This window comes from Coturnix japonica, chromosome 1, assembly GCF_001577835.2.
Source record: "Coturnix japonica isolate 7356 chromosome 1, Coturnix japonica 2.1, whole genome shotgun sequence".
In the NCBI taxonomy this organism is placed as follows: domain Eukaryota; kingdom Metazoa; phylum Chordata; class Aves; order Galliformes; family Phasianidae; genus Coturnix; species Coturnix japonica.
The window spans coordinates 163,218,911-163,233,492 of record NC_029516.1 but is presented as its reverse complement, the minus strand read 5'-3'; the positions used below and the strand labels follow the sequence as shown (position 1 = coordinate 163,233,492).

Sequence of the window (14,582 nt, the reverse complement as noted above, 5' to 3'; positions counted from 1 at the left end):
ACATTTCAAAGCAATAACACAGTGCTGGTCACTGAAATAACTAGGAAGATGATTCTGGAAAACAGCTTTTACAGGCATAAGAGGCATGTTTAAACACATACAAACAAAGAAGGCATGCAGATTAATTGGAAGGATCCAGGGGCTGCAATGGGAACATCAGGAAATCACAAGTTACAGATTGTACTGGAAGGTTCTTCTGCCATGCACATTTCTGCAAAAGGTCTTTTGCCAAATTTTAACGTGACCAGAGGATAGTGAGTCAGGCAGAGGGTGGGAGGGGACATCTGGTTATCTTCCTGGAAACTTTAAATAACTTATTTTTTAGGACAGCCAGTGACAGAATTAGGGAGTCCTGGATTCCAGCACTGGCTGTGGGAGCCACTTATGTGCTCACATAGTCATCGAATGAAAATCATAAACAACATCAGGAAGAGGAAGCAGAAGCAGTGTCTTCCCTCTGTCTAGGGAATTTCCATCATGTTGGGCCACAAAGTCATGCCCCATTTCACCATCTGCATTGGCGTCCCACTGCGTGTCCTATGGCACATCCCCTTCTTTCAGTCATCTGTTCTTCCCATCACACAGCAGTTAGCATCTCGCCATACTATCCTTTTCAAGGAAATTTGAAAGTGCCAAAATGAATTTACTGAGTGCTAACTGGTGTCTACACAGTCCCTCAATTTGCTTGTGGGCCCATTTGTGTTAGACTGAATGACTAAAGGCTCATGGAATCATTGGATATCCCAAGTTGGAAAGGGACCCATGAGGATCATAAAGTCTAACTCCTGGCTCCACACAGGGACACCCAATAAACAAACCCAATGTCTGATGTCTTTATATAACCAATGGAGAGAGAGGAATCTGGCACTTACCTAACTGTAACTGTTGGTGAGAGTCAGCCCTTGCCCAGACAACAAGCATCCATACTATACTCAGTTTACCTTGAATCACCCACCAGGTGCTGGACCCATCTGTTTAGCACAGATAAACCCAAATGTGATGTCTAAGAAAGGGAGGAGTGATGCTGTTGTGAATAAAAGGCCATTGTTTTCAGGAGGGGTTTCCATTCTTCCCCCAGGCAGTACAGCCTTATGACTCTGTATTAGCAATAACTGTACTTAATATTCATGCACTTTTTTCTTGACAAAACAGCACCTTTTTTGCTTGTCATGAGTCAGGAGACCTCTAAGTATTCCTTTTCTAGGCACCCTACTCACTCATTCTACTAATTAATTCCACATAGGAGTACAAGCATTGCATGGGCCTGTCTAGCACATTGATCTTCCAGGTTTATCCACTTTTCAGCACTGACTGAAAATGATCTTTAGGCAGAAGGATAAAAGAACAAGTATTTTCCCAGGATTGTTTTTAAGCCTCCAACAGTTTTCTGTCCCAGTGATTTCCACTGACCTTGTGTACAACTTACCTATAGCTTAAATGCGATTCCTCAGGATAATGCCCTTTTTCCCCATTTATATACGAAACATTTTAAAATCCTCTAATGGCTTTAACTCTTGTCTTGCTAAGGTGAAACTTCAATGTTCACTACTGACTAAACAATGAAAAAATAAACTCACTGTGTGAATCATAGTGGGGTTTCCCTAAATCAAAGTCCCTCACAACAGAATTACTATAGAAAAAGGAACTTTGATTGGTAGTTCCATATTTTGAACATTGCAAAAAGGAAATAATTCATAGCTCACAGTTCAAAGAATTGTTTGTTAACATAATTTGTCACATTTATACTTGCCATTTTTTCCCCATTAACAGGTGGCACTAAAAAGTACAGTCGTCATTCTTCCAGGAAGTACTTCTCTGTCCTTTCTGCGCTGTTATGCATACCCTAATCTCTTCACATGTTTCCAATATATTTCAAGGGAACAAAATAAAAATCATTTTACACAGCCAGAATGTTATTCTGAAACAAGTTCTTGTCCTTGGAGGATGTCACTTTTTCTGGGAAGACTGAAATATCAGGGATATAAATCACATCATTGTGTAGCGCAGTACAGCTGGTTGCCAGATATTTTCCTCAAGTTAGAAAATTAATTAGGACTTTTCTCTTAGTGAGCCATGTACATTTTAATACTGATACGAAAAAGCCGAAGGCAACCATCCAACTCATTTGTTTTGAAGTTTGCACAATCTTGTGATTTACAATCAGCCAATATTGTACATGCCCCAAGAGTGTATCAGTCATGCCATTTTTGTACCAGGATGTTGGGCTAGTCAGTGGCTGGAGTACAAGCGTATAGTTCAAACCACACTGAAGTCCAAAGGCCACTGAGATAAGGCTCAGGGTATTAGGTCCTGAATCAGCTCAAATTATGCTACTGTAGAAGAGCAATTCAGTGTGGTGGCTCATCAACTGGGGTAGTGTCTGAGTTACACCTCAGTGACTTGCACAACTGTCAGACAGGGCATCATCATTGAAATCAGTAGCACTTCAAGTAGATGGGAAGGAGTGCCACTTTTCATGCCAAGTACCTGTTTCCCAAACACATTGGAAATCTAATCAGATTCTTCCGCCCTGCAGGAATTGCTGCCGGGGCTAAGAAGCTGTTCTGTCCTGTCCTGGGCAGGATTTCCCTGCTGGCAGGCAGGTCTTGGGATGCCTTCAGAACTGACCTCACCAGCTTGAAATCCTTCACCTCTAAACATTGCAAGTGTCTTAGAAGACGTAAAGTTGTGAAAGTTAGCCTGAAAGAGACAAAAATAAGAGATAAAATTCCCTCCACTAATCTGAATATTCAATCTGCACATACCTAGTGGCTCTGCCCCATTTGGGATGTACTGGAATTGCTACAGGCTCATAGACTCCTGTCTGGAGGCATGGCACTAATGTTAAAGCATCCCACTGTGAGCTACCGCTAGTGAACATGCAGGGTCAGTTGTTATGCTGACAGGGAGCAAGGGATTGTTTTCAGTCAGCACCATTTTTATCATCTTTGTCTATTTTACTTATGTGGTACTTTGGGGTCATCTAGTTATGAATTTCCAAGTCATTGCACAGTGAGGTTTTGTTCACTACCACACCTTAGCTATTTTGATAATACATAATCATATCAAGAACAGTATCAAAGGAGATTTGTGCCTACCGGTGAGGATGACTTTGTTAAACCAAGAAAACCAATACAAGGTATGAAAAATAGCCCCCTGAACAAACTGTTTTTCTTGGAGCACATACTGTTGGGCCTTCCAGGTTGGGCATCCTGGATTATGTTTGATCAAAGTAATAGGTAGTAGGTAATAGTCTCGTGCGGGTTGGAAGGGACCTTAGAGATCATCGAGTCCAACCCCCGGGATTTGAGCCTCTGTGCTGCAGAGCGGCACTTCTACCACTTGCGCCACAGGGGGATTCGAACACTCGGGCCCTGGTGTTGCAACGCGGCATTCCTACCACTGAGCCACCGGGGCACACAGTACTATGGAGTCCTTGGTGAACAGAAAACAGATACATTCAAATATAGAAAAAAATATCTTCCAGAACAAGACAGCGACAACAAAAACAAATGAAATGTTTGGAGAAAAATACACTATTAAAGAAAATGAATTCAGTAGGAGAAAGAATCAGTTGATAGTTTTGTTCCTTGGGAAGAGAATTTCATCTTTGGCCAATCTTGATGCAAACAGGCTGGAAATCTGGCATACATAGAAATACACAAGAAACTGAGGTAAGGATTTACTGAAACCCTTGGTCCAAGTGTGCCACAAACAATGAATGTATCAGCTAGGAGTCTGGGTCTCAAAGTATACCTCAGAGAGTACAACATCTGAAACACAGGTCAATAATCTTTGGTGAAAAATTCTGTTTTCACAAAAATAATGAGGCTGACTTGCCAGTAGTGCTTGAGATTTTCAAACTAAGGATTGGGAAGAAAAATAAGACACCAACATACTACAGTTAAACTAATAAACAAACAAACACCAAACACTGAAATTATTTAAAGACAGATAATAGTGGAGTCAGTGAAACTCTACTTCTGCCATGTATCAATTTCCTAAGCAGTAATTTGCATGATCCTCTGTGCATGTAATAGGTAAAAAGGAAGCCCCATAAATCATCAAAAAAAAAGAAACAGGAAATATTTAGGAGTCAGAACAATCATGACAGTTCTATGACAGGCCTGCATTGCTTTAAGAATTACAATCTCACATGAAAGAGAATATTTCAAAAACATCTAAAAAATCAGAGCCAGAAGCCATTATCACAGTTAAAGTAACATGACCTAGTGAAGTTAGCCCCAGTGGCAGTGGTATGGAGTGCACAGCTAGGAAGAGAGTGGTAGGGAGAGCTGAAGGAAATCACTGAAATCCAGAGGCAGAGAATTCATCGAGAAAATAAAAACATATAAAATATGAGCCAAACCATCCATGCATATTTTTGGCTTTTCCTATTGTAGCTGATGAACTGATTAAGACATTAAAATATCTTGTGGTTACAGGACCGCTCAGAAAACTGCACCAGAAACATGAAGAAAAAACAGAATTAAGAACAGCATGAGTCAAATAACAAGGAACAAGCTGTCATCACTGAAAGATTTCTTATTCAATTCCAACTAACATTAAAGTTAGAAGTTTTGAACCTATTTCTCTGACTTTGTCAATGTCAGACACCAATTAGACCTATTCATTTCTTATTTTTGGAGGTGATACAACTCAAATGCAGGTATGGCAGCATCATTTGCACTGTTTGCTTCAGGAAAAAATAGCAGTTCTTTTCTCCTGCAAGACTGAGTGTGTCTTACTGTGTTTCGGACTTTGATGAAATGCAGACTAAAGGCTTATAGTCTAAATTCCCTCTGGAGCGTTCCATTTGAACAGTGGCCCTGCTACTAGGGGCTTTAAAAATACGTGAGCCATTCTGATGTTAATTATGTACACATATATACATATCAGTATGCTAAACATTGTTCTTCAGTTATTTACAGAAGCACAGAATGAATATGCAGGGCATGACGTATGATGTCTGAGTCTGAAGCACTTATATGTTCCATATAATTATAAAAGAAATAGTGTTTACAGTGCAAAAACACCGCATTCTTTCCTACACCAGTGTAGATTTCCTTTTCTTAACAAGGAAACCAGAAGTCTGTCGTTAGCAGGCGTGTTACTCTCTTCTTATGGGGGTCAAACTCAAATTGCTTTCTTCCTTGAAAGAAATAAAGGCATTCTAGGGGAAAAAAAAAAAAAAGGGAGGCAGGTTAATTGCATTATTGTAGCTGTAAAGCTTAATACACTTTAACAACAGCTGGAAAGAGTTCCAGAAACTTTGCATATTTTGCATACACTCACACTGCCAACATGCCAACAGTATATGCTCCCAGGGATAATGTTTGCAAAGTGGTGCAATGCAGCTTGGGATCACTGCTCTTCAGTCTGTCCCATCATCTCTCTATTGAAATCACATCCTCTGTCATGCAGGAGAAGCTAGTGCTAATTATTATTCTCAAGGTAATGACATGTCAGGATGTGATAGCCTTGCTCACAGCAGGTAGACCTTATGCTGCTGAGACCTCAGTGTCTTAACTGGTACTCCTTATGACATGAGGTACATATCAACATGAATGCAGATATTTCAGTCTGTCTGTTAGGGATGGGTATTTCAACTGTGAAGCAATTTTCAACCCTACATCAAATGTTATTTTTCAGGGGGGAAAAGTGAAGCATGCAAGAGCTACATGACTGTTCTGGGATATCAGGGGTCAGCCTCAGGGCTGCAAGGAGCCTGCAGAAGAGCCTCTATCTGTCCAAGCACTTTCAGTCCTATGAACCCAAGAGTCCCTGGGTCCTTTAATTCAGGTTCACTTGTGAACAGAGACTCACTTTCATGTTGAAAAACAGCATCAACTTTCGCATTAATTCCTGGAAACGCATCTTTTATCAGTCTTGGCTTCCTGTCCATGGACTGATTTCTTTTATCATAGCTGAGAAAAACAAGAAACAACCTGATGTCAATTAAAAGTGCAAACAATTATGATTACTTCAACCCACGTCACTACTTCCTACCCAGGGAGCCAAGTTCACTGAGGACTTTCAACAGTATTCAGATAACCTTGAAATCGGAGGTTCATAAACAATTATTTACTCTATGGCCACACAGGAAGAATTACTTCTGTTTACATCATCTCAAAATGTGACTAAGAATACTTAATATTTAAGCCATCGTCACAAATCTGCCCTTTTTTGTATTGTTTTATTGTTAAGAAACTGTAGATAAGTGCTAGATGGAAAATCTTATTTCAAACGTAAGTTACGTTTGTAAGATTATTAAGAGATTGTTTTTGTGTTCCTTCTCTGTAAGAAATTTTTATTAGAAAAAATCTGATTTTTTCTTAAGTTATAAGATATTTTAAGTTATTTTACCTAAACTACCTACAGCAGGCTTTGAATTTTAAGTGAAATTCAACTTGTCTGTCAATGCTGGAATACTACAGCATACTTAATAACAGGGTTGAAAGCATTTTATTTCTGATTCGTTTATTCAGCAAGAGCAGATACATCAAACAGTATCAGGAAAATGACTCAAATGAAGCTATTCAGGCTGAGATTTTTAGTGAAAATGTGGAATTGTAACCTCCTGCTCAAATCAGTGGTTTGTAGCTGGTTAGTCACTCTGGGATGCACTCTGTATGTATGATGTACATGGAAGACAGATGTTGTGTCATTCACCTTCAAAAGCTGAGGTTACCTGCTGCTTCTGATATAGGAGCATCTCCTTCAGCTGTTAGAAATATAGGACTGCAACACAGATCTGAGCAGCTGAAGACCATTAGTCTGCAGCTTCATGAGCTTTCTGTTGGTAACTGGCAAGAGGGGGGAATTCTCCTTCTTAACCTACAGGAGTGGCTTTGATAATAAGACACATGTCATTATTGTTCTGTCAGATTCCATGACATGATTTCTGGAGCTGTAAGATGGCTTTTTTTCCAAGGCAAGTAAATTTATATAAATAAATGAATACATAACATGATTAAATAGCTAAAGCACTTGAAAGCTAAAAAACATTGTTTCATTTCTCTTGCAAATATTTCTGATCCATTTTAGGAAAGTAATAGATAGTATCACCTCCAAAATTTGTTCTCTGTGAAGTAATATGCTTTCCCCTTATTTCTGTCATAAAAAGCAGCATCAATTTTGACAACATCCTTTGAAAATCCAAGGATTTGGAGTTTTTGTGGGTATCCTGGTGATACGGTTTCTCCTCTCACAACCCAGAATTCATTCCCTATTAAGAAAAGTCAATGAAAACGTGTTATCAGGATCTTCTAGGAATTATGTAAACCTTTTCATGAAAGCTTATCTTTTAATGAAAAAAAATAACCAATACAGAGAGATAATACTGATAACTTGAAAATATTTTACATATTGTTCTGCAATCCAAAAAACTCAAGAATTGTAAAGTGCACCATATTTTACAAGAATGAAAACTTCAGTCTCCTTCTCTATTCATCTTAGTTTTTCACGAGCTGGAAGCAGACATGCTATCATTTTTAAATTCAATACTTATATCTCCAGGGAAAAAAAAAAAAAAAAAAGAAAAAGACACATAACTAATCTTGGTTAATGTTCTTGTTATCTGTGTGACTGAATTACAACAATTCATTGGACTAAATTAAAATTCGTGGAGTGCTACAGACAAGAGTGTGTTTTTCAATCCAGACATGATTTCTTAAGCTACTAGGAGAGACAGCATTGGAATGTAGAATACATTTTACCTTTAAAGAGGAGAATTTTGTCTTCCTCAGGAATCTCATATGCAGCGTCAACACCAGATGGCAGCCGTGGCCAGAGTAAAGATACCAAATCAAAATCAACTTCTCTGACTGCAGGATGCTTGCGCCAAAAATGCCTGATGTAAATATAGCACAGGCTTTGTATACAATCAAACATTTATACACACTAATGAAACCACATCATGGCAATCAGGACAGGATTTAGCTGACTAAATGCAGTTGTGTCTCCTGTGTTAGTCACCCTAAACTGCTTCTAACAGTGGTGGAAAGAATGTCATTTCCATGGTGAGGATTCCTTTCTTCTTGATGCAGACATCCAAAAGAGGTCAGATTAACCGTTCCTCTAAAACAGACATTATTTTCCCATTATGGAGAAGATGACTAGAGGGACCCAGTTCATGTCTAAAAGGCAGTTTGGAGTACAGTTCCGGGAACAAATCTCTACTCCAGGATTATCGGCACCAGCTGAGAGAAATGATTGCAAATATCTTCTGCAAAATAACACAGTTTCTGGGTTTGTGAACTCAAATCCTTGAAGTTAAATCTCCCTTTAATGCTGACTTTGAGGGGAGCCTGAAGCAAGGGGAAGCACAGCCCTACCTCTTGCAAAGGAAAGGAATCACCTTGCTTGTGGTAGCAGTGATAATGGGAGGACAGTTGGACTAGATAATCTTGTAGGTCCTCTCCAGCCTTGTGACTCTATGATTCTATGACCCCTTCTCTCAACTTTTTGGGCTGACATGCCTTTGAAGATGGGCAACTTACCTGACCTTAGCACTGAATTAATTACCTTTGCCTTTTATTATTGTACTAAGTCACCAGTGCAGGGACTCTACAAAAAGGTGTAATGTCAGGACTGGTAGAACCTCAGATATTTCAATGCAAGGATAGAATGAAGCTGCTGACAGTATCAGAGCTGGCAGTGCCTTTCTCTGATACTGAATGAATTGGATGACAACTATGGAGACTTGCTCCAGCCTAAAATAAAAGCTCCCAGTAGTTTCATAACAGACATTTTTTGCTCATCCTGTTCATCCTATTTCATCTTCCTTCTCTTCTTGTTTCTCCACCACTTTCTTCCTTTTTGCCTCCAATCTCTTACTCAGAATTCTTGTTCTTCACTAGAATTTTAATATTTTGATGTGGGAGAGGTTTCTAATTCTTGAGGATAATTCTTTGGTTGTTTAAATCAATGAGTAATCTTGAAACACTGGCAAACCCAAATAAGATTCACCAATTCTAGCTTTTATTATAGATTCCACTATTAAAGATTATTGAAGAGGTGAAAGAATTACCAGCAGAGGGTAAAGTAAGACTTAAAAGTTAACAGTTAATACAACCTTCTGTAATAAGTAAGAATACTGTGCATGTTTCAATTGCAACAGCCAGAATCAATGCCTCCCGCTCTTTGGACTGTGAATTGCAGCTTGCAGCCACTCAGGTGGATTTTTCTGCAAATAGTAAATGATTCTAATCCACAAATATCCCCTGTGAGATCTAGGCACATCTCTTCAGCTGTATGGTATTGCCCAAATGGTAAAGTACTGACAAGACCATGATCAGCATCACTGAGGTATTACAAGCTGTGGTTCGTGCAACAGTTCTCAAATTAGCCCTTTACCTGAAAGCTCAGATATCAATTTTACCTTAACTCCTTTCAAGTCACAGTGAGAAATCCTAGCATAAGAATGTTCTGGATAAAGTTGTTTCTTCTGTGCTGTAGGGCATAATTTATAAATGATACATGGCTATTTTGGTTTCTGAAAGCTGACTTACTTGTCTTTAAAGAATATTATCTCCCCACGGAAAGTGGTGACAGCATCAAAAGTCACATCAGGGCCACAGGAGTTTGGCAGAACAGGTTCTTTTGACTCAGTTTGGTCTTTTATCTCAGCAGAATCTCTTTGGTAATTCGAGGTGTTAGAAGGTCCTAAAAGAATCAGTTAATGGAAACATTAAAATGCAAATTTGTTCACATAAATCCAGTACCCAAAGTTACTGAAAGGTATTCCAAAGGGTTTGAAATTGCAAACTGATAAATACTTTTAAATACAGTAGCTGATAAATAATTGGGAATTACCATAGAGGGACTGAATGCCATTAATATCATCTTGATGAAGAGGGAAGACTGAAGGGTCAAATTTCCTATAAATTGGGTACATTAGAGCATTGGGGTCTTTGGAATGGAAAAGTCCAAGTGAATGTCCAAACTCATGGGCAGCCACATAGAACAAGTTTGCACCTGAAAACAAGAAACAAAAAGTATAAAAGGAGATACATTTCTTTTCATTTATAACTCAAAACGTGCAGGCTTTAAGAACTGCTGTCAGAACTGCTTGCCTGCAAAAGCTGGAAAAATCAGTTGGAAACAAAATTCATGTCAGAAAGAATCGTAATGAAATTGTTAGAGTAGAACCCGAGGAAGCAGTACTGCAGAAGTTAGCATGGAAGAAGAACCCTAGAACCATACATGTGACATAAATGTGTGGGGAGAGGGTGGAGGGTTGGGGAGAAGTTCTCTGAGTTCCCCCCCGAGTAAATCTCCACCCAGACCAGGGCAAAAGTTGTACTGATGCCATAACTTTTTAAATCAGAATGCTCAGGGACTGAGCTGAGGGACAGAAAGCAGCTGCTCAATCATCACCTTCAGATCAGCCCCATTTTAAAGCACTTGAGCGGAATGGAGAGACAGACTTTGTGTTCTTGATTTCATGTACACCCTCCTTCTGGTTGGGCTATGAGAACTGAATTTCTCACCTTCTGTGCTTTTGGTCCAGGTTTCATCCTCATCAAAGTGTGCATCTCCACCAAAGTCCTTACCAGGTGCATAGGCATGAGCAACAGACCCTCCTGGTCCATCAAAAGGGATGAAATCGTTGTGACCTGAGGAGTGAGTCCCACAGACAGCTGACTGAAGGCTACAGCAGGTGAGGTAACAGGCTTCAGTTATGCACAGAGCTTTCTAGTCTGCTGATTTCATAAACTTTCGAGATTCCTTTCTAAAGTTTACCAAAAGATCAATTTTCCAAGGTGAAAACGGATGTCTCAGGAATGAAATCTTGGCCTCCTCAAGAGATGGTTGGACATTTATGTATTTACTCCATGAGGGAAGAGGAGGGGGGACATGGTTTTTCTTGAAATACATTCTCTTATTTGCTCTTAAATTAAAATTTTCTCAAGCTCTGTGCCAGCAGCCCTCAGCTGGTTGCCACCTGACCCTGATCTAAGCAGTAACTGAAGAGCTGATGGCAGAAAGAAGGTTGTAGGGAGACTGTAATCCCTACTCTGGAGAACCCTTGAAGGTCAACTCCAGAGCAGGACTTATGAGCATAGACTTAATGGTTATATGCAGTGCCTAGATGTATGAATAGGTACATTTGGGTGGGAAGAGAAGAGCTGACTAGGAAGCATGTGTGCACAGCTGTACATGAAAGGAGAGAAGGTAAACATTCCCTGAGGGCAGTGCCAAAAATACAAGCCTTGAGTATGTCTAGAACTTACTTAACTCACATAAAGCCCATGACTAATCCTGGCAGTGTACTAGAGCTACCCATGCCATGGTGCTCTGAGTATGATTATACTCCACAAGTCCTGAGCCTCCTATGGTTCATGCATGCATTGGCATCATATGCTAGGTATAGATTCAGTGAACTACAGTAACTCACTACATTTACTTTCTCCCTCCTTCTTCTCATCTCCCCCAGACACCTTCAAGAATCATCACTATGACAACTTGGGCAAAGTCTGTGTTTTTCTGTGCACTACATGAGAATAAATCAGAATTATTTCAGGTGAACTGCCTCACACTGGCAGTAGTTGGGAATAATTCATTATGATTATGTAGACTTTTACCTCTGGTTGCAAAGGAGATCATTATGTCTGCATCGCCTCTGTCCTTCTTGACGAATTTCAGTGGGGTCACACGGCTCCAAATGCTGAATGCTTTCTTGATGGCTGCATTGACATCTGCTGGGCGTAAGTCTGGTGTGTAGTTTAATATCCTTTAAAATACAAAATAGAAAAACAACTGCATTCAACTTAGCTACAAAACATGCTGTCTTTACATTAAGGATTCCATTATAATTACCTGTATGTCAGAACTTGTTTTGCCCATTTTGGCTCTCCTGCAAAGGTGGAGAACCCAGCTACATCAGGGAATCCACAGCGATGTTTCTGCACTAGGTCCAAAATGCTGGAATCTGGTCTTCCTGTCACCTCCATCCCAAAGAATTCCTGCATTTCTTTTATTTTTTTGGCCATAGCACTGTTACTTTTCCAAATTAAAGATTCTCCATCTTTCTCAAAGCCGTAGTAATTTTCCAAGTACTTCTAATGGAAACAAAATATTTTAGGACAGCCATATAGACAGACAATATATTAATACTGCTTCAGACCTGTTTGATAATTTTTTTGATATTTTATGTTCCTTGAGAACATGGATAACAGAGCTTGTTAAAGACTGTATGGATGTCTTTCTCTTCATGAGTTCTTTTCAGAAATGCTTTGTGTTTTACTCAGAATACATTCTAATTCGTTATTTGTCTAATAAATTGAATCTTATCTGGTAGTGTTCCCTCTACCTCCCCTGTGCTCCAGGGTTACCTACAGTCCTTTAAAGCCAGCAGTGAAAAAACTGAAACATATGACCAACTACCAAATTTAAGTAGCAGTATCCAACACACCCATAATTTGGAAAAAAATGAAATCTACATCTTATGAAAAACTGCATCTCATAATACCAGAACTCACATAAATAACTACATTTCCACCTGACTACAAATCAAGCGTACACTGACTCAGTTGTTTCATTATTTGTAGAATCAATTAATCACCGATGTAGTGAATGCATCATCCATTTACATGGTTCTCTGCAAAAAATAAAGATGAGTCAAGATTAAAGAAACTTTTGCTATCACAGTACACAATGGAGGTCCACTATGAGAAATAACTTGTTATTCATTCCAATGGAATGTGCAGTATGTAAAGCATTGTAGAGTAGCTCCACAGTTGCTATATACTAGCGTTATTCCAGATACTATAATGGATGATCGATAGTTTCTAGAGACCTCAGCCCCAAAGGTGTACCATCCTCACCTGGATAAGCTGCATGCTTTCTTCTTTCTTTTGCCTTGTGTGTGCAGGAAAAGCATGAGAAAGTGCTGCGTATAATAGCAGGAGAAATTGAAGGTTCTTCATTGTTTTTTTTCTCTTTTCCCTAGGAAATGTTTCTTTGGAGTATGTCGCACACCTGCTTCACCATTATATAGTTCTCATTTGCTTTACGAAGCTTCCAGTCACTCACTGCTTCTCACAACCTTCAGTTAGCAACAGAATATATGCAAAACAATAGTTTTAATATAAAAGGTTGGCACTGTCTTCCATCTAGTTCCACCCTCTTGGAGGTTTCGCAACAAGGAAATATTATTAATGAGGTGATAATAGACATGTAGATCTTTATAACAAGATCATTAATCTTTTAGTTGTTAAACTGTAGCCTTTCTTTCCAAAACCTTAATGCATGTCACTTCTACATTTTCCATCTAAAGTTCTCATTGGAAAGTTCCAACTGAGTTGTTGAAGCACATAAACAAAGAACAAACACAATGTTACACAACTGTAGATAGCAAATTTTTATTTGTTTAATTTTATTTATTTATAAACTTTTCACGTTGTCTGTATAGGAGAATGTAATTTTGGAGATTATTGTAGTACCATCATTTCCCCCTGGGGAAGTCTTTCAGAATTAGAAGTTTAGTGCTGTAATGCACTGTTTACAGAAGCAGTGCTTTGTGCAGTTTTTCTTTGATATATTTCTCACCTGGATTGAACTTCTGTTTGTCTGCAAGAAAACATGAAACCCCCACAAGGAAATGAAAATACCTTTTTCAGCATAATCAAGGTAAAAAATCAGGCTAACGTCTGTATGCCACTGTTCTCAGGAGTGTTCAGCATCAGAACGTTGCCAGATGACTTCCTATTTCATAGTCTCTTACCTGTCCACTGATTTTCAGATTTAAAAAGCACTGAGGTTTTGTAGTGTGAGCTCTCTGATGTTTTTTTCCCTTCAGAGGAGGATTTTCTCTGTTCTCTGTGCCTCCTACTGCTGGTAAGAAAGGATGAAACTCAAATGTGTCCATTTCCTCCATGTGGAAAAAATGGCACCCATTACAATCATCAACACTTGAAATATGCTAATGCAGACCAAAAAGTAGATGTGAGCACAGTGGGGTGGGGGTGGCATGTTTCAGCAGCAGTGACGTGAAAGACAAGCTACATTCTGGACAGCTACGCAGATAGTTAATGAGCGTGGCATGCGGGCTCTTCTTCATTGCTGGTGAAAGTGCATGGCTAATGGTGGTGACTGTGCTGAAAAGCAGTGTTTTGTAGCTAAGAATTTTACTCTATCAAATAGTGTTATTACATTCTTTGTATGTGTTGCAATTTCCATGAAAAAAAAAAAATAGGAGACATAATTTTCAGAGCAACCTATGTGTTTCCAGCATTTACTGAACTCATCTTTTCCTGCAGGGCATTGTGAAAAGCATTTTGAAGAACAGAATGCAAGGTCTTCAGATGGAATGCAGACCGGTCCTGGACTAGCTGGTGGAGCTCAGCAGCGGAGGCTGGTTGCCAAGAGCTGAATTCCTCCTCTGAGAGCAAACACCTAACTGAAACATTTACATCAGGGGCAAAAACCTCCTCCTCAGTCCTGGTAGGAGATGGACATACTCAGGGAATTATGCTGAACAGGGATAACTGAGCTGTTTTCAGGAAGAGAACCACAAGAGAGCTCATATGGGCAGCTTTTGATAACTCTGCTCATATTCTGCTAGGTGTGTCACACTG

The 14,582-nt window shown here is 39.3% G+C and overlaps 1 protein-coding gene across 1 annotated transcript; it reads right to left on the bottom strand.

Moving 5' to 3' along the window:
- Positions 1–3,465: 3,465 nt before the first annotated feature.
- Positions 3,466–13,047, bottom strand: LOC107308380 (stromelysin-1-like). Its single transcript, XM_015852248.2, has 10 exons — positions 12,831–13,047; positions 11,824–12,065; positions 11,589–11,737; positions 10,494–10,619; positions 9,817–9,978; positions 9,513–9,666; positions 7,719–7,852; positions 7,069–7,228; positions 5,827–5,927; positions 3,466–5,173 (listed from the first exon to the last, which is right to left on the bottom strand). The coding sequence occupies exons 1-10, from the start codon at positions 12,930–12,932 to the stop codon at positions 5,073–5,075; spliced, it is 1,431 nt and encodes a 476-aa protein (XP_015707734.1). The 5' UTR covers positions 12,933–13,047; the 3' UTR covers positions 3,466–5,072.
- Positions 13,048–14,582: the final 1,535 nt, after the last annotated feature.